This window comes from Eleutherodactylus coqui, chromosome 9 (assembly GCF_035609145.1).
Source record: "Eleutherodactylus coqui strain aEleCoq1 chromosome 9, aEleCoq1.hap1, whole genome shotgun sequence".
Classification (NCBI taxonomy): domain Eukaryota; kingdom Metazoa; phylum Chordata; class Amphibia; order Anura; family Eleutherodactylidae; genus Eleutherodactylus; species Eleutherodactylus coqui.
Window position 1 is genome coordinate 146,243,687 of NC_089845.1, and position 18,604 is coordinate 146,262,290.

The 18,604-nt window shown below is 43.5% G+C and overlaps 1 protein-coding gene across 1 annotated transcript in view; it reads left to right on the forward strand.

Annotated features, from left to right (window-relative positions):
* Positions 1 to 18,604, forward strand: part of LOC136578489 (polyamine-modulated factor 1-binding protein 1-like) — a 372,216-nt gene that overhangs the window by 125,589 nt on the left and 228,023 nt on the right. Inside the window, exon 15 of the mRNA XM_066578603.1 lies at positions 15,658 to 15,825. Coding sequence (XP_066434700.1) covers positions 15,658 to 15,825 — 168 coding nt within the window. The remainder of the gene's footprint in view (positions 1 to 15,657; positions 15,826 to 18,604) is intronic.

An 18,604-nucleotide genomic window follows, 5' to 3' on the forward strand; every position in this document is an offset into this window, starting at 1 on the left:
GGGTGCATTCATGTCGTTACTCTTATTTATGGGGATTGGGTAGTATTGCACGGCCACGATGACTTTATCAAGAATGACCTTTTGATTATACAGGTTACATTCCCCTTTTTAAATATGGTGCTATGCTGTATTTTTACGCACACGTGGGATGGTTTGTTAGTGAGTGTTTCACGCACGCACACACGTCTTTCGGGCCCGCACCTTCAGTAGGCATACTATATCGGCGATTGCATTGCATCGTATTTTTGATCAGATGATAATCTGGCTTTTGGATAGGCTCCCCTACTATTCATAAACCCTGGAAGACCCCATTAGGCTCACACCGCCTGACGAAGCTTGGCGTTGAGGCGTGGTGTTGCGGCTACCTAAAGGTAACATGTGGCTTTTCTTCAGTCCAGGGCGCTGATAGATTTTACTGTGGATATTGATCTGATATACATGGTGAGGCTGAGTGCTGTATGATAAGGGGATATCTTATAGTATGTCTGTGTATTGGCATATTAGTGTACGGCTGTATCTTGTTATACCCCGTTTCCCCGAAAATAAGACAGTGTCTAATATTAAATTTTGCTCAAAAATATTTCACTTTTTTACACGTATAGCTGCCTGGACACTATTTAAATTGACTTTTTTTTAAATTAACTGTAAGCAGGGCTTAATTTTGGAGTGGGGCTTCTATTTCAAGCATCCTTAAAAATGCTGAAAAATCGTGCTAGGTCTTATTTACAGGGTATGCCTTTAATTTCAGGGAAACTGGGTATACATAGATGAAGGTTTATATTCGGTACTGTAACCTTGTAGCTGTTTCTCCTCTTTTATTTTTGTTTGGGTCTATATCTTTTTCATAGGGGGGGGGGGGGGGTTCACATTTGCGTTGGGGATTTCGCTTTCCTGCTCTGTTTGGGGATCTCTGGACAGAACAGAGTATCTCCAGTATCTACTGCATTCTTAGGCCTCTTGCACACAACTGTGTGCTTTTATTTGCGGTCACCCGTACTTTCTAAAAATCCTTGGAACGACGACTAATGCTTAAATAGAGCCAACTGTCTTAATTTCCCAGTGTTGGACGCAGCTAAACTCCCTCCCTTTTTTTTTCCAGCTTCCACCGAAGTCTATGGGAGCTTCCAGCGTATCTCGGCAAAAGATAGGGCAAGACTTTTCTTTGGACGCAGCGTATAAAATCGGCAACCGAAAACGGGCGCCGATCTTCTATTTTTCCTGGCGCAATTTTTTTTATGCGGCCAAAAATCGCTCATGTGAATGAATACATTGAAACCCAATGCTTCAGATGGTCGTGGTTTTTGCCTGGTGGGTAAGGCTTTACCTGCTTTATTCCCATGCCCCCCTCCCAGTATTGCTGCTCTGTTCGTCTTCTCCTCCCAGGTTGTATGTCTTCATGTCTCCTCTTCCCAGAATCGTTCTGTATTCACCTGTCTCACGAAACTGACACCAGCAAATAATATAAAGAGCCCAGGATGGAATATTGCTTACCAAATGGTAATCAATTCTTCAAAAATCAATCGCAGCTAGTTTAGATGGTGCCCAGAGGCAAAACGTGTCCACGTTGATAGCATGGGTTAATGTGATGCCCGTATACAATGTGCAATGTCAGCAGCAGCTTCAAGTTTGTGGTTTCCAGATTACATTAAAGGGTTAATATGGTCGCAGCAAATCCGGAGGAGTCATTGTGAAATGAATTGTTTTACAGTTTTCTGATAAACTTTTTCTTTCATAGATTTCAAGATCTCTGCTTGCAGTCATGGAATGGAATCTATCTTTGCTTCCACCAAAACCATGAAAGCCTTGCCACGGTCATTCGAGGATCACACAGATGCACTTGTACAAGCGGTGCTGCTTTGTGATTATGCCATGACTGTTTGCATCGCTGGTGGGTGATGGTGTCATTACTGACTGCTGTCCCTTGAATTCTAGTTACACCAAACTGTGAAACTTAAAGGGATTGTGTCCGAGAAACGACACTTAGTCCTCCATGCTGGATCTGTGTGTTTACGGGTTGCAGTCAGCCGGTGTATACAATGTCACAGGCTGCTGCAGCCAATCCAAGGCCACTTTCAGCCAGTGAATAGCTGCAGCGATCACATGACCCAGTGTCGTGTCATCATCACTCTCCTCCTGGAAGTGCTGATCAGTGGTGTCCAAGCCGTGTCAAAAGAGCATGTATGTCTTTTATTATTTTACTAGCGCCGGTTGATCAAGTTTTTTCAAAATAAAAAGTCTGTCCCAGGATAACTCTTTTCAACTTTTGACGAACTTTCTTAATGCCTCCGGCACACTAGTTTTTTTTAGTTTTTTTTTTTGTTTAGTGTGTTAGGAAAAAAAATGGCTACACATGGACATCATACGGATCCATATCACTCAATCTGATAACACAATGCGTGAAAAAACGTATCATATGCACTAGTTACATTTGTTTTACCAATGAGACTCGCCCATTAAAGTTCATGGGGATATAAAAACAACACAGAAATAAGATGCTATTGTTTTTTTTTATTTTAAAGATGCAGAAAAAAAAAAAGAGTTGGGCTTGTTTTGTTTTTTTTTGTCTTATTTTGTGGACACAAAACAATGATGGTACACGGAAAAAATACGGACAAAATACAGAGGCCACATAGATCTTCTTATGTATGAAAAAACATACATATGACGAACATAACATGGACATATTCTTTACTCAAGTATGCACCCACACTAAGGCCTCATGTCCACGGGGAAAATAAGATCCGCTGCAGATTCTCCATGTAGAATCTGCAGCGGGTCCCTCCTGCCCCGCGGACATGAGCGCTGAAAATAAGAATTTAAAAGCATTTACCTATCCGGCGCGGGCGGGGAAGGTCAGCTGTTCCTCACGGCCGGATCTTCTTTTTCGGCCGGCGGATGAATTCGACACGCCGGCGGCACGTCGCCGGCACGTCGTCGACGTGCCGCGCGCATGCGCCGAGCACATCCGCCGAGCCGAAGCAACAAAGATGCGGCCGTGAGGAAGAGAAGACCTTCGCGGTCCGCTCCGGATGGGTAAATACTTTTAAATTCCTATTTTAGGTCTCCCGCGGATCCGGACGGCTTCCATAGGCTTCAATAGAAGCCCGCGGGAGCCGTCCCCGCGGGAGACCCGCACGAAAATGGAGCATGGTCCAGATTTTTTCATGCTCCATTTTTTTTTAAATGCCTTTTATTGACCATCCGCGGGTATTTATCTACCCGCGGGTGGTCAATGCATCCCTATGGGATGCGGATCCGCATGCGGGAGATCCGCTGCGGATCTTAAATCATATTTTGCCCGTGGACATGAGCCCTAAGGGTGGCTTCACACGAGCGTGTGCGTACATAGGTGCGCACAGCTGTACGTGTAAAAACACGTGTGAATGCAGGTACGCATGGTCTTCAATGGAGCCACGGCTACTACTGGCGGCTGCATTGAAGTCAATGGTCTGCCGGCACCCTGTAATTGTTTTTCAGGAAAGAGCTCTAAATATATAAGCTCTTCCTTGAAAAAAAGCAACAATTTTAGTCTAAAAAAAAATTATATATATATATATATATATATATATATATATACTTACCTGTCTGCCGATGCTGTGTCCCCTGCGGGGGATGAAGAACACATCTGCCGCATGCGGCAAATGTTTCCTTCATCCCCTCGAGGAAAAAGAATTCCCTGCTGCACCTGACACATCTGTGACAGATGCAGCAAAGGAATTCTTTATCCCTGCCGGGAATAAAGAATTCCCTACCGCAGCTGTCACAGATGACAGCTGCGTTAGGGGATCCAGCTGCTGGCATCCTGTAATTGTTTTTCAGGGAAGGGCTTTAAATATAAGCCCTTCCCTGAAAAACAAAGCAAAGTAGTGTAAAAAAAAAAAAAAATACTCACCTTCCTTCAGCTGCCGGGGCTCAGCCGCATCCTCTCTGCGCTGTCCCTGGCTCGGCAATGCAGTTCTTTGAGCAGGCGGGGATTTAAAATCCCCGCCTGCTGAAAGAGCTGCGTCTGATTGGCTGAGACGCTCAGCCAATTACAGGCAGCTCTCACCTGTCATTCATTCAGCGAGAGCACCTCAGCCTATCACAGACAGCTGCTTCTGATTGCACGCACAAAAGCACGCTCGTGTGAAGCCACCCTAAAGGCTCAATTTTTTCAGGATACAAAATAGATATAAATTGCGCCACCGAATAAAAACAAGTGTCGTTTTTTTTTTTTGTTGTTGTTTTTTACACCGGAGTCCATAAGCGTCTATCACAGTTATAACTCCCAGAAAAAGAGGCCAGATACAAGAGATACTCTGCAGGAAAGGCTCGATCACCATTTACCCTGGTAACATGCAGCAAGCCAGATTGCTATGTAGAGGAGCTCCTCTGCTGCATGCTACAAGGGTTAAACGGCGATCGAGCCTCTCCTGCAGAGTATCTCTTGTATCTGGCCTCTTTGTCTGTGAGGTATGTCTCTGACCATTTTTTTTCTCATCTCTGTAATTTGTCCATCACAGTTATCTAATTTTAAAAAAAAGTTGACTTTTTTTTAACTATGGAAGTCTATGGCGACAGACGGCTGACATTTGGCATCTGTCAGATATACAGGATGGCCCAAAAATGTACGCACGCTACAACCTGAAAAATATCTGCATGAAGGCTTTATTACAGGATGTATATAGACCTCAAAGGATGGCTGACATCTACGACTACTGGCATCTTTAGAGACAACGTAACACTATATGTTGCCATCATAATTTGGATTTTAACCCTTTCCAATCCACTGTCTGACGTCTGAAGACATTATGATTTAAGGCTGAACAGCTCCGATGTTGGAAGACATCCGTTGGGGTTCTCCTACTGTATATTGCCTGCCTCTCTGCTGTCGGAGCCTATCCAGTGTGTCGCCTCATGCAGTACTGGCTTTAGCCAGCAGATAGCACCATTGTATAATGGCAGAAAAAGAGTAAGCTCCCTAGGAAAACCAGGATACAAATTGGATTGGAAAGGGTTAAAATGGGCAGAGATAACCTCTGTTGAAGCGTGTAGACATTTTTTGGGAACTTTTTGTGTGTGTGTATATGTATATTTCTCAGCTAGTGCCACACATCTCAGGATATGTCAGGTTAAGGGAAGAACCCCCTGCGGTCATGTTATATGGCCTGCTGTATCTGCTACATACATTTTTTTCATTACACGTAGGCATTGGGTTAGCTAATGATAAAATTATGGTCACACTGAAATGCCAGGCAAGAAAGTGATTAAATACAGGAATTGTTAGTGCCGCTCAGTTTTTCTGTATACCGCCGCGTCCTTGTGGTGTTTTATTCGCACCATTTTCAAAAGTGTAAAAATAATTTTAAAACTTTTATTAGCACACGCCATTAAGTTCGGCCAAATAGCAGTGCTTAGTCTGACGGCGGAGCCGTGGATTCGTTAGTGCCGTGTGAAAGTTGTCATGGAAGCTTTCTGGCACCATTTTGCTCTAATTTGTAGAAAAGACTGTGTATGTTAATCCTCTAATTTCATCTTCTTCCTTTAATCACACTTATCCTGACGTTAGTACATGATTACCTGTGATCATGATTGGCAAAAATCAGTAAATTATAGAGCAGCGGCTCTGCCCAGAGATAACGACTGCTACACATTTCATCTTTTATCATTAGACTAAATGACTTAGCGGTATGTGATGCATATGGGCCTCATCACATCTCTTATACCCAGCAGAAGCCTTCCAGTATTTTCACACATGCCGTAAATATTGGGGAATTATGGATTTTCTGCGGACATTTCACAGCATTATATAGGGTGGGCCACAGGAAAGTAGCCTACCTGGTACTGCAGTCTTCGGGGGAAGCCCTTTCAGTTTCCCTCAACGGTATAAGAAATGAAAGTTGCTCTGTGATTGGTTGCTGTGGGCAAGGAAGACTGATTTTCTTTTAGACGGCTTTCATAAATCTGTCCTTTGTGTTCTTCCTGCAACAGTAAGTAGTTATTATGGAAGGCTATGTTGCACAGCGGATTAATTAACCCCTTAAGGACCCATCTGTTTTGTACCTTAAAGACCAGACACTTTTTAGGGATTTTACCCATATGGTGGTTTTACTGCCCTGTTTATTTTTTTCTTTTTAGCTATCAAAATTAATTTAACTAACAGCTGACAACCCATTCTGCCTAATTTATTGCCTCAGCGGCAGGAGGCTTAAATCCCTGCTGTAATTTTACATACGGCTGGGCTTTAAGCCCAGCACCAGGCACCGTATATTTACGGTGCCTGGTCCTAAACGGGTTAAGGTAACGCAAGAGGCCTTCACCTTACAAGTACCCAGATATAAACCACCTGCTAAATGGTGTATTCAGCGCCTGCTTCAGAAATGGTGCCAAACTGGGTCTGTTGTAAAACATGAAGCAAACAAGGTCTCCATCAGTCTAGATGTCTGAAGTTATCCATGACATTCAGCAGCGGATTGCAAATAGTCCTTGAAAATCAACTCCAGAACTGTCCCAGCAAGTTGGCGCACGACGAATGATGTGTCAGCCAGTGCCCACATCTTTGAACCTGAGGGCTCCTGCACACTGGCGAGATATCACCCTCGCAATCCTTCTGAAAATTCCAAAATATGGAAACAACCTCGCATCCCTGCTGGGGTTTCCTTCATCCCCGGCGGGCTGTCACAGCTGCAGCAGGAGATTGCAATGATCTCCCATTGTTTTCAACGGGGCGGGTGCAGCTGCCGCCGGCCCCATTGGAGACCTGGGCAATATCACAAACAGAAAGGAGATGCAGCTACTTTTTTTTTTCATGCAGCATCGCAGGAGTGAAAACATCACTAATGAGAATGAAACCATTGAAAATCATTGGTTTCATCACCATGAGTTTTGACTCACTCTCGCATCACGAGAAACTCGTGCGATCTTCTCGCCAGTGTGAAGGAGCCCTCAAACCATACCGAGTAACATGCAGGAACTCAAAGGACTCGACAAAGCTGAACGTGTAAATTACTGGGCGTGGTTGCTGATTATGATTGTCAGAGGACTTTTGGAACCATCGTTATACTTTATGATGGATGAAGCGTGCTTTGATTTATCAGGTCACGTGAATTCACAGAACATAAGGTACCGGTCCACTGAAAATCCCTACCTGACTCATGAACACCACTGCTCAACCAGAAGATTGCAGCATCAGGAATGCAAATAGTGGCCCAATGTTCTTCCAATCATCTGTGAATACTGCGGTTTAATGTTTGAACAGTTTTACGACCATCTAACGCCAGAAGAAATAATAATCTGCTTTTTCCAACAAAATTGACAACCTGCCACAGCTCCCGCGACTCGCTGGTATGGGTTCATGGAAGAAATAGGTTGCAAGCCTGCATGTTGCACTACATGTACCATGTGGTCCGACACCCTGTGCAGGAATAAGCACTACGCAGCGGCCCCCCCGAATATAAGGAGGGTGCGTGAGGAGCTGCTCATCAGTGTCCTCACATGTGTTCCTCGCTCCTCCATTTAGCAGTCTGGCTGTCTGCATGTTGTGGGATAATTGGTATATATTAGAGATGAGCGAGCGTACTCGCTAAGGGCAATTACTCGAGCGAGTATTGCCTTTTGCAAGTACCTGCCCGCTCTCTCTCTCACTCTCCCCCCTCCCCCCCCCCCCCCGCTCCCCACTGCTCACTCCCGTAACTCACCGCTCTCCCCGCCGGCACCCGAATCTTTTGAGACGAGCGGGCAGGTACCCGCAAAAGGCAATACTCACTCGAGTATTTGCCCTTAGCGAGTACACTCGCTCATCTCTAGTGTATATGTCTGCTCTCCTGTATCAGTAAGTATATGGCCGCTTCCTGTGACTTTTTTTTTTTTTTTTTGTCTGTTTTTATATTTCCCTCTTTATGATTAATTTGGAGCAAAATACAGACGAAGACATATTTGTTCTCCAACAGACATGTATTTGAAATATGCACGACTGCTGAGTTATGGTCAAGAAATTCAGTAAGCATGATGATTTTGGGGGGTTTTGCAAAAAAAAAAAAATTAGACAATTACAGTGGCGACACCTATATGTCACCGGATGTACCTGCAACATCCAGAATAAAAAAATTGCCAGCAGCATTCAAGGAACTGGAAAACAGCATGCGATAGGAATAAGGCTACCCGGCTACTGATTGGTATGAATAAATCTGATTTGACCCCCTTTAAGGGGTGCACAGAGTCAATATATCAGCCACCCTTAGGGGTTAGAGCACTTTTAAAAGCCATTAAAAGTAGTTTAAAGCTGCCAGCTGAAGCACCTCGGGGCCACAACATTGGTTCATCCTGCATGTCCCCTGGTTTATACCTGCATCATCAACCTATTTATCCCTTCACAAGAGCTCAGCGTATCACCAGCCGAGGGGTTTAACTAAAGCCCATCTTCAATTAACCTTTGTTTTTAAAGAACGCCGCTCTTGAGAAAAAATGACTGTGAATTCGATGAAAACCAATTACCAAAGTGTTTCTCTAATATTTATATAAAAATTATGCAGAACTGCATCCACATGATGATTTGAGAGCCTCTTCAGACAAAAAGCTACGTGAATAAAAGAAATTCATTATGCAACGGAGAGGCTCATCATCCAGATATGTGCTTTCGGATGCAGAAAGTTCGGGCACTTGTTTTGTACAATTTTGATTTCCTCTTGCTGTTGTCAAGGTTTTTCTTTCTTTAATTCTCCTATTTTTGATTTTTTTTTTTTCTCTACCGTTTTGCTTTTTTTTCTCCCCCCCCCCCCCCCCCCCCTGTTTGTAATGTGAATTGCTGATAACAGCAAGTTTAATGGCAAAAGTATGAAACAATATTCAGGCTTGTCAAGGAAAGGTCAAACTATTTGCATTCATTAGGAACCTGCAGAAGCGTGCAGTGTGTGTTTCATTGAAAGGCTTATGGTTATTGATTTTCATACAGCTGTAGGAAGAAGATAATTAGAAGTATACTTCACTTATAGGTGATACAATTAAGAATAATTTGCCTATAACTACACAGGCATAGAGGTGCTTTGGATCTGAGCGTCTTTTTTTTCGGACAGCTGCTCTCCTCATAAATCTGATGTAGCACTGACTACATATGCAGCGGTTTGCTGTGCTAATCTAGTTTTATGGACCACAGAGCAGGGAAATCATTGTCTCTAAACAAGACAAAAGAAAACGCTCCGAAATGTTGGGTTTTTAAAGTGTAAAGCCCCTTTACACGCAAGGATTATCGCTCCAAACGACGTCTTTTGAGCGAAAGCCATTGCGTGTAAATGCGCACCCGTCATGCACTTACCGTGCACTCTTCATTTAAAGCTGACTAAGTCAGCATAAAATCCTGGTCCCTGGTAACAGGGACGGCATGCTGTGTTCTCCGCGGGTAGCATTGTATGCAGCCAGCATCCCAGCAACAAAGCAGATGTATTCAGAGAACAGACTATCTGCTGTTCTCTAAATACATGCAAATTAAGCTAGTTAGCTACTGATGGGCTGATTGGCCCATTAGTAGCTAATGGAAAAGGATCGCTCAAAACTGTCAGTTTCTGACAAATACAAACTCCATACGCCGATCATCCACACATAAACCTCACTTAGAAAGAGACTGGATAACAGGGGAAGTCCTTGGAGCCATAAACTGGTGTTAAACTGCACAAACCAGCTTACCTCCAGCTGTAACCCGGCTCAGAGGCACCAATAAGTTCATTTTCAGCTGCAACAAAAAAAACAAGCAAATGACTACAAAGGGATCACACCGTTAGAAACCCAAGATCCAGCCATATAATGTAAACCAACTCCAACTATCATAAGAGGATGCATGCCCAAGACTCATCCCCTCACCAAATTTTGACCACCAACTCCAAGGACTTATCCCACGCTGCCGTGACAAAGGTGCAGATGCTACGCCCCGCACCACAAGCACAAGCCTACCCCAGTCCCTGTGTCCTCACACCCATCCTACAGCTCCATCCAACACATCTGGGGCGATGGCGTAGGTAAGGGGAAAAATAGTACTCTACGGAAGGTTGGTGGGAAGGTGCCTCCTGTGCAGCACCAGCGGTGAGTATCACAAAACTGAAACAGAACTGCTGCCTCCACCTGCAAACCCAGCCCCCCTCCCCCACAACTCTCATCTTCTAGCTTCCTCTAGAGCATTTCCGCATTTCCTCTCCTCCCACATCTGTACAAGGAAAGACTAGAAGCAATGGGATGAAACTGAAAATGAGGAGACACAGATTAGATATTAGACAGTGAGGGGGATCAATGAGTGGAACAGGTTACCACGGGATGTGGGGAGCTCTCCTTCAATGGAAGTGTTCCAACAAAGGCTGGACAAATATCTATCTGGGATGACTTAGTGAATCCTGCACTAAGCAGGGGGTTGATCCCGATGACCATGGAGGTCCCTTCCAACCCTACCATTCTATGATATTGTGGGAATAATTGGCAGATTAACTACAGGAAGCAATTCCTGTGGGAGCATGACATATTTGACAAATTCTTTTGTCACTTTTTGAAAACCTGGAACAGAACTTTTAAAAACTTGTGGGGAGACAACCACTCCATGGTTTATGGTTACTGAAGAATTATTAGGTAGAACTTCAGTGCCTGTTATTATGTAGTTCCCATTTCCCTTCCTGACAACTTTGTAATTGTTTACAAATCTGAAAGCCTGATAAACAATTTAAAGGGATTATCCAGCCTTTAAAGATTGATCACCTATCCTGAGGATAGGCCATCAACATCTGATCAGTGGGGGTCCACTGCTTGGGATTCCCCACAATCCGCTGATTAGAGGGGCTACAGTGTATACATCTGTGCTGAGGATGCCATATTATGTTTAATGGCCGTTTGAGTACTACCAGCTTATCCCCATCTACTTCAGTGGTGCCAACCTCCTGCACTCAGAAGAGCTGCTGTAAATAATACAACATTGTGCATAAAACAGGATCGCTCTCCGTTGTAAACTTTGGATAGACTGCGGCCCCTTCAATCAGCTGATCGTCAAGAGTCCCAACAGCGGATCCTCACCGATCAATGTTTCTGGATAGCCACTTTAACATGTTAAAGACCAGAAATTTCTCAAATTGTCTTTTCCTTTTGTCATCTCCACTTTTACTGTCAACACAACTGTATGAGGGCTTGTTTTTTTTAATAGTTGTGTTTTTTAATAGTTCTATTTAATATAGCATACAGTGTATTGAAAAACCTTTACTATTTTTAAGTGCATTGAAATAGGAAAAAAAAACCACACAATTGTGCCATTGTTTTTTGGGCTTTGTTTGTATGGTGTTGACGTTAACTTTATTCTGCGGATCAGTACAAACGTGGCGATACTAAATGTCTTCAGATTTTTTTTTTAACCTTTAACCCCTTAAGGACGCGGCCATTTTTTTTCCATTTTCAATTTGTCTCCCCCCTTTTAAAAAAAACCAAAACATAACACTTTTGTTTATCCATCAACATTGATGTCTTTGGGCTTGCTTTTTTGCGGGACAGTTTGTATTTTACAATGTTGCTATTTAATGTAGCATAAAATGTGCAAAAAAACTATTAAATTCTAAGTGGAGAGAAATGGAAAAAGAAATTCTGCAATCTTTAGGTGGGTCTTGTTCTATGGCGTACACACTGCAACAAAACTGACATGATAACTTTATTCTATGAGTCAGTAGGATTAGTACGATACCAAATTTATATATATATATATTTTTTTTTAATGTGCTACTTTTATTTTTTTCCAAAAATATTTAATTTTTGAAAATTATTTTCTACCGCCATCTTCTGACAGCCATACATTTTTTTATTTCTCCATCAGCATAGTTGTCCTGCACTTTTTTTTGTGGGACGTCCTATAGTTTTTATTGGTACCAATTTGGCCTACACACGACTCTTTGATTGCTTTTTATTACATTTTTCCTTGGAGAGGGAGTGACTAGAGATGAGCGAGCATACTCGTCCGAGCTTGATGCTCGTTCAAGTATTAGGATGCTCGAGATGCTCGTTACTCGAGACGAGCACCACGCGGTACTCGTCTCGATTAAACGAGCACTGACCATTGAATTCAATGGAGCCGGCAATACAGCCAGCTCCATTAAAAGCAATGGGCTGCTGGCTAGCGCGGGATGAATTTTCGGGAAGGGCTTAAAAATATAAGCCCTTACCTAAAAATCATCCTAAAATGTGTAAAAAGTTAAAAAAAAAAAATACTCACCTTGTCCCAGCAGAACGATGTTAGCCCATTGAATTCAATGGAGCCGGCAATACAGCCGGCTCCATTGAAAGCAATGGGTTGCCGTCGATCGCACAATGAATTTTCGGGAAGGGCTTAAATATACAAGCCCTTCCCTGCAATTCATCCAGAAATGTGTAAAAATAAAAAAAAAATATATATACTCACCTGGTCCCGGCAGACGGAGTTCAGTTGTGGCCAGCTGGCAGTTCTCCTGAACTGCTCTGAACAGCTGTGAGTAGTATTCAGCAGCCGGGGATTTGCTGAATGAGCTGCCTCTGATTGGTCACAGCCTGACCAATCAGAGGCAGATCTCACTCACACCCATTCATGAATGGGTGAGTGAATGCTGCCTCTGATTGGCTCAGCGCAGCTCTCAGCTGAATGACAGCAGTTCAGCACCACAGTGCAGGGGACAGCAGGAGAAGACGCAGCTGTGCCCTGGCAGCTGAAGGGAGGTGAGTATCTATTTTTTTTTTTTTTTAAATCACTTTTAATTCATTTCCAGGGAATGGCTTATATGTAAAGCCCTTTCCTGAAAAAGAATTCAGGTGTGCCAGCGGACCATTGTCTTCAATGGAGTCGCCGGCAGCAGCAGCGGCTCCATTGAAGAGAATGCCTGCATTTTTATTCTTTTTTACACTAAAATTTTCTTTTTCAGGTAGGGGCTTATATTTTTAAGCCCTTCCCGAAAATTCATCCCGCGCTCGCCGGCAGTCCATTGCTTTCAATGGAGCCGGCTGTATTGCCGGCTCCATTGAATTCAATGGGCTAACATCGTTCTTCTCTGCCACAGCTGTTACAGCTGTGGCAGAGGAGAACGATCTTTATGCTGACAGTGGGGGGGGGGGTCTCACTCTTGCCACTATTGTGGCTTAATAGTGAGACCTCGGAGCCCGAAATGCAGCCCTGCATGTTGCTCCTCGCCTGCCCCATCCATTTCTGTGTTTTTTACATGACTTTGGTGATTTGCTAAGATTTTCACAAATGAAAACCTTAGCGGAGCACCAGTCATATACAAAAATGCTCGAGTCGCCCATTGACTTCAATGGGGTTCGTTACGCGAAACGAACTCTCGAGCATCACTGAAAGTTCGACTCGAGTAACGAGCACCCGAGCATTTTGGTGCTCGCTCATCTCTAGGAGTGACCAAAAAAAAGCACAATTCTGGTGCTTGTTTTTTCCTGACCATGTTCACCATGGGGGGTAAATAATGCATTATTTTGATAGATCAGACTTTTATGGACGCAGCAATACTAAATGTTTTGGGGGTTTTATTAATTAGGTTTTTTAATTATAAATATGGCAAAATTATATTATAAATCTTTGTTTTTTTTTACTGTTACCTGTTATTTTTTTTAGTAAGTTAATAAAACTTTTTGAAACTTATTTTAACATTTTTTATTTTTATTTTTGTGATGGTTTAATTGCTCCTGCAGCATGATGAAATGCCATAGCATTACATTATACAGCAATCTATCAAGCCACACAAAAGGTGTAGCTTGATAGGCAGTTTGCAATGGCAGCCCTGGGGCCTTTCAAAAGACTCCTGGCTGCCATGGCATCTGCATGGCTCCCACGATCCCTTTACGGGGACAGTGTGGAACCCTCGAACATCGGTCGTGGCATTTAAATGTCGCCATCAGAATTGATGGCGGCATTTGAAGGGTTAACAGCTCCGATCAGCGGCGCTGCTTATCAAAACCGTTGCAGGCGGTTGTCGGCCTGAAGAAGCACCTGGCACCCAGCATTGTATTGAACGGGATTGACCTTAGACTCCCTTTCGTACAAACCGCTAACCTCCAGGACATAAATGTACGTCCTGTAGCATTAAAGGGGTTAATAAAATTATGGCTTCTGTCATCAGATTCTAAGACCCATAACATTTCTATTTTTCTGTCGCTGTGGCTGTATGAGGCATTGTTTTATTGCGGGACAATTTATAGTTGTTATTTTATTTAGGGGTTCATTAGAGATGAGTGAACGTACTCGTTTAGGGCGATTTCGCAATCGAGCACCGCTTTTTTCGAGTAACTGACTACTCGGGCGAAAAGATTCGGGGAGCACCGGGGGGCGGCATGGTGGAGCGGGTGGTAGCAGTGGGGAACAGTGGGGAGCTCTCTCTCTCTCTCCCTCCCCCCCCCCTCCACTCTCCTCTGCAACCCCCCGCTCACCCCCGGTGCCCCCCGAATCTTTTCGCCCGAGTAGACAGTTACTCGAAAAAAGCGCTGCTCGATTGCGAAATCGCCCTAAACTAGTACGTTCGCTCATCTCTAGGGTAGATACAACTTTGATTACTTTTAATTCAATTGTTTTTAGAAGATGTTGTGTCTAAATAAAAAAACAAAAACAAAAAACCTGGTTCTGGCATTATTTTTTTTTTCTATGACATTCACTGTGTAGGGCAGAGAATTAGATATTTTAATAGTTTGGACTTTCATGGTGGATGCGGCGATACAAAATATGTTTCTTTTCCATTTCTCATGTAAAAAAAAAGTTTCTTTTAACTTTTTTTTTTTTATCTTAATTTTATTTATTTTTTTAGCTCCCATACAGGACTTGAACTTACAATAGTTTGATTGTTTCTACAATATATAGCAATACTGCATTGTATTTTAACAATAGTCTATTAAGCGCTGCCTGTAGCATATACCGCAATACATGGCAATGCTAGGAGCCTTCCCTAGGCTTATGGCTGCCACCGACACCCCACAGTTGCAGCTGGGTGTCAACTGGCATCTACCTGGCCTGAAGCAGGCTTGGCTCCTGAGCCCGTTATAATAATACTCTTTATTTATATAACCTATTCCGCAGCGCTTCATATAATACTCGCTATCACCCACCAAGTCTTTACATTGAAGGAATAACTAATGCAGTAGCAAAAACTCAGAACAGGAGAGAAGTGTCCTCTGTGCGAACAGAAGGATACTAGAGTCTTTTTTTTCCCCTCTGTGCTAGACTCATGCTGTGAGAGGGGGGAGGGAGCAGCAGAGTATTGCCACTGGAATAAGATTAATAATAGGTGTCCCATACTACAGTGGTCCGCAGAGTAGGATTGACTGTGTGGACAATAAGGTATGCGCTCACCTGGTAAGGTGCAGCCTCTCCTGGAGCGGATCTGTAGGGAGACCTCTGCCAAACAAGGTGCATTGCTAGGAGAAAACAGGAGACAATCACCGCAGCTGTAGGAGGACTGTACCAGGGGGCAGTTGTTGAACCCCTTTAATCATTTTATAATGAAGATATATAGCTAATTTACGTTCAGTTTTTCAAATTTGTTTTCCATCCGTCAATGGAAACAGTCAGTTTACATTCATAGACTGGGTCTGGGGGATAAGGCTGTTCCTTAAGGAGAAAGCCAAGTTGGCATAGGGAGACTAATACAGGCATAGACTGCAAATCCATCTTGACTGAGTCCTTGGATTAATATCTTGCAGGTTGAAAATTCTGAGAATCTAGTGAAAGGTTTACGTGAAGAGCTGAACCAAAGCCAGCTTCATCACCAAGATGGGCAACATCTGATAGGCAAGTTGAAGAAACAAGCGTCAGACATGGAATGTGAAGTCGAAAATTTGAAGTCCAGAAAGAAGACCGACTCTCATCTGGTAAGACGTTATATTTATGCATGCTTCGGTATTCAAATGGTCACTAGAGAACGCTGGGATATCATTGATGATACGGAAATGTCCCATGCGGAGGGGACATGCAGAGAAAACTCCATCAGGAGACCTTTAGGTCATTGTTATCTGTGTTTGAGAGCAATTCTTACATTGCAAAACTGCTGATAGGCCTACGGAAGGGCTGGGGAGCAGTTCTGCACTGTTACCTGTATGCTGCTTTAATCTCCTATGTCTCTGCTGCCACAAGGGCCATGAGGGTAGGACCCTTTCTCTAAAGTGCACTGTTTTGATTAACAGCCATAACGGTCTCCTAATTGGACAATATGGCCCCCAATCAAGGCAATGCAGCTATTAAATGGAAAATGCAGAGGGCACTTCAGTGAGAAGTCCCGCCCTCGTGGTGCTTCGTCGAGAAGTCCCGCCCTCGTGGTGCTTCGTCGAGAAGTCCCTCCCTCGTGGTGTTTCGTCGAGAAGTCCCTCCCTCGTGGTGCTTCGTCGAGAAGTCCCGACCTCGTGGTGCTTCGGCGAGAAGTCCCGCCCCTCGTGGCACATGCGATGTAAAGGAGAGTAAGGTTTTCTGCAAGCTGCTAATTGTGACAGCACACATTCAGGTATGCTGTAGAGCTGCTCCCTTGTCCCCACATAGAGTTGTCAGCAGTTATGCAGTATTGAAACTGACACCCTTCAAAGTAGAAACCATCATCTAAGAACAAATGGCCAAGATGATTTACCATTCACGAGGAGTTCCACGAGGTAAAGAGACAATTTGTTGTTGTGAGAAACACCATTGATCAGATTTCTTTAGTAATGAAAGACAGAACGACCCTCAAAAATGTCCTCCCTTAGACCACCTGCACATATGATGGGTTTGCTGTCACAGTTTACAGTACAATACATGTGAATAAAGTTTTCCAGAGCCCTTACACATGTAAATGAGAAATAAAATTTTTTGATTTTTCAAATCTGCCGCATGCCTTTTGTGGTTCGGAAGTGCCGAAGGGTGAAATCCGCAACTAAAAATTCATGTAATGCTAGGTCCGACCCCACCGTTAGAGAATCCGCAAGCACAGAATTTAGAATTTCTTGGACTCTGTTACAGCTGTGGCAGAGGAGAACGATGTTCTCCCATTGAATTCAATGGAGCCGGCAATACAGCTGTCGGCAAGCGCTGTATTGATTTTCGGGGAAGGGTTTTAAATATAAGCCCTTCCCTGAAAACCATCCAAAAAAGTAAAAAAAAAAAAAAAAAAAATCTATACTCACCTCTCTGCAGCTGCCGGGGCTCAGCCACGTCCAGCCGGCTCTTCTCCTGAACTGCTTTCAGTAGTATTCAGCAGGCGGGGATTTAAAATCCCCGCTTGCTGAATGGGCTGCCTCTAATTGGCTGAGCACTGTGACCAATCAGGGGCAGCTCTCAGCTATTGAATGAATGATGAATACTACTGAAAGTAGTGCAGAAGTAGAGCCGGCTGGACGTGGCTGAGCCCTGGCAGCTGCAGAGGTGAGTGTAGATTTTTTTTTTACACTTTTTTTAGGATGGTTTTTAGGGAAGGGCTTCTATTTGAAGCCCTTCCCCGAAAAATAATACAGCGCTTGCCGGCAGCCCATTGCTTTCAATGGAGCCAGCTGTATTGCCGGCTCCATTGAATTCAATGGGAGAACATCGTTCTCCTGTGCCACAGCTGTGGCAGAGGATAGCGGGCAGCGCTCTTTTTGAGCGTACAAACGCCTGTGTCACCAAGCCCTTTGGGCAGATAAACGCTGCTAGCAGCCGGTTTTTCCGCCGTGCCACCCGCTTAGGTCACGCGATTTCTCTGAGTGCATCCGTTATGCGCACAAAAAAAAATGTGTGACAAAACGCCTGTGTGACTGAGCCCCAAGGTAGTAAAACATTAAAAAAAAAAATTAAATTTGGTATCCCTGTAAGTGTACTGGCCCAGAGAACAAAGTTCATGCCATTTGTAATGCACAATGAGCACCCTTACAACCATCATTTGTGGCGCAGTATGCATCGTGCGAGTAGACGGCGTACAGTAGACACCGGCCTCAGCACGTCAGTGCCTCTACAGTAGTGGATAGAATGCAGAAAGTCATAAGAGACTTTTTCATCTGATTGACTTCTGATCTTGCGCTCTCACAGCCCCACGGTTTTTGTTGCTCATGTGTCTGACTGCAGTGTTTATGTGCCAGCTGTTCAGGATAAAACTATGTGTAATCTCCCAATGACTGATAAGCAATGCAGGACTGGAGATAAGAAGGGTATGACGTGGATATTTCTTTCTTATTGTACAATTTTCCTCAATATTTACTGTATCTGCATATTCACAGCTCCTCAGGGAAGAAGCAATTTTATTTTAATTCTTTTTTTGGCTTACTGCATGTGCATTACAACACACTTAGGTATTTATGGGGAAAACCGCATAATTCTATCACTCATTGCTTAGCTTTTATACATCTGAGAGTTTAGTTACGACTTTGGAAATAATCATTTTTGATATGTATCTTATACTGTCAGTTTTCCCTATGCCTTTTTTTACAATTGCAAAATGCCTAAAAATGTCGCTATTAAAGGGATATTCCCTTCTCATCCATGTAAGCATTTACTAGACATGTGATAAATACCTGATAGATGGTCGTCTCACTTACCGAGAGATATCGCCATCAGTGAAGAAATGGCTATTTGTGCATGGCTCTCTCAATTGAAGTCAATAAAAGCTATGGTAAGACTTGAACAAATATTAGGCCCACCTTTCTGTTGAAGCAA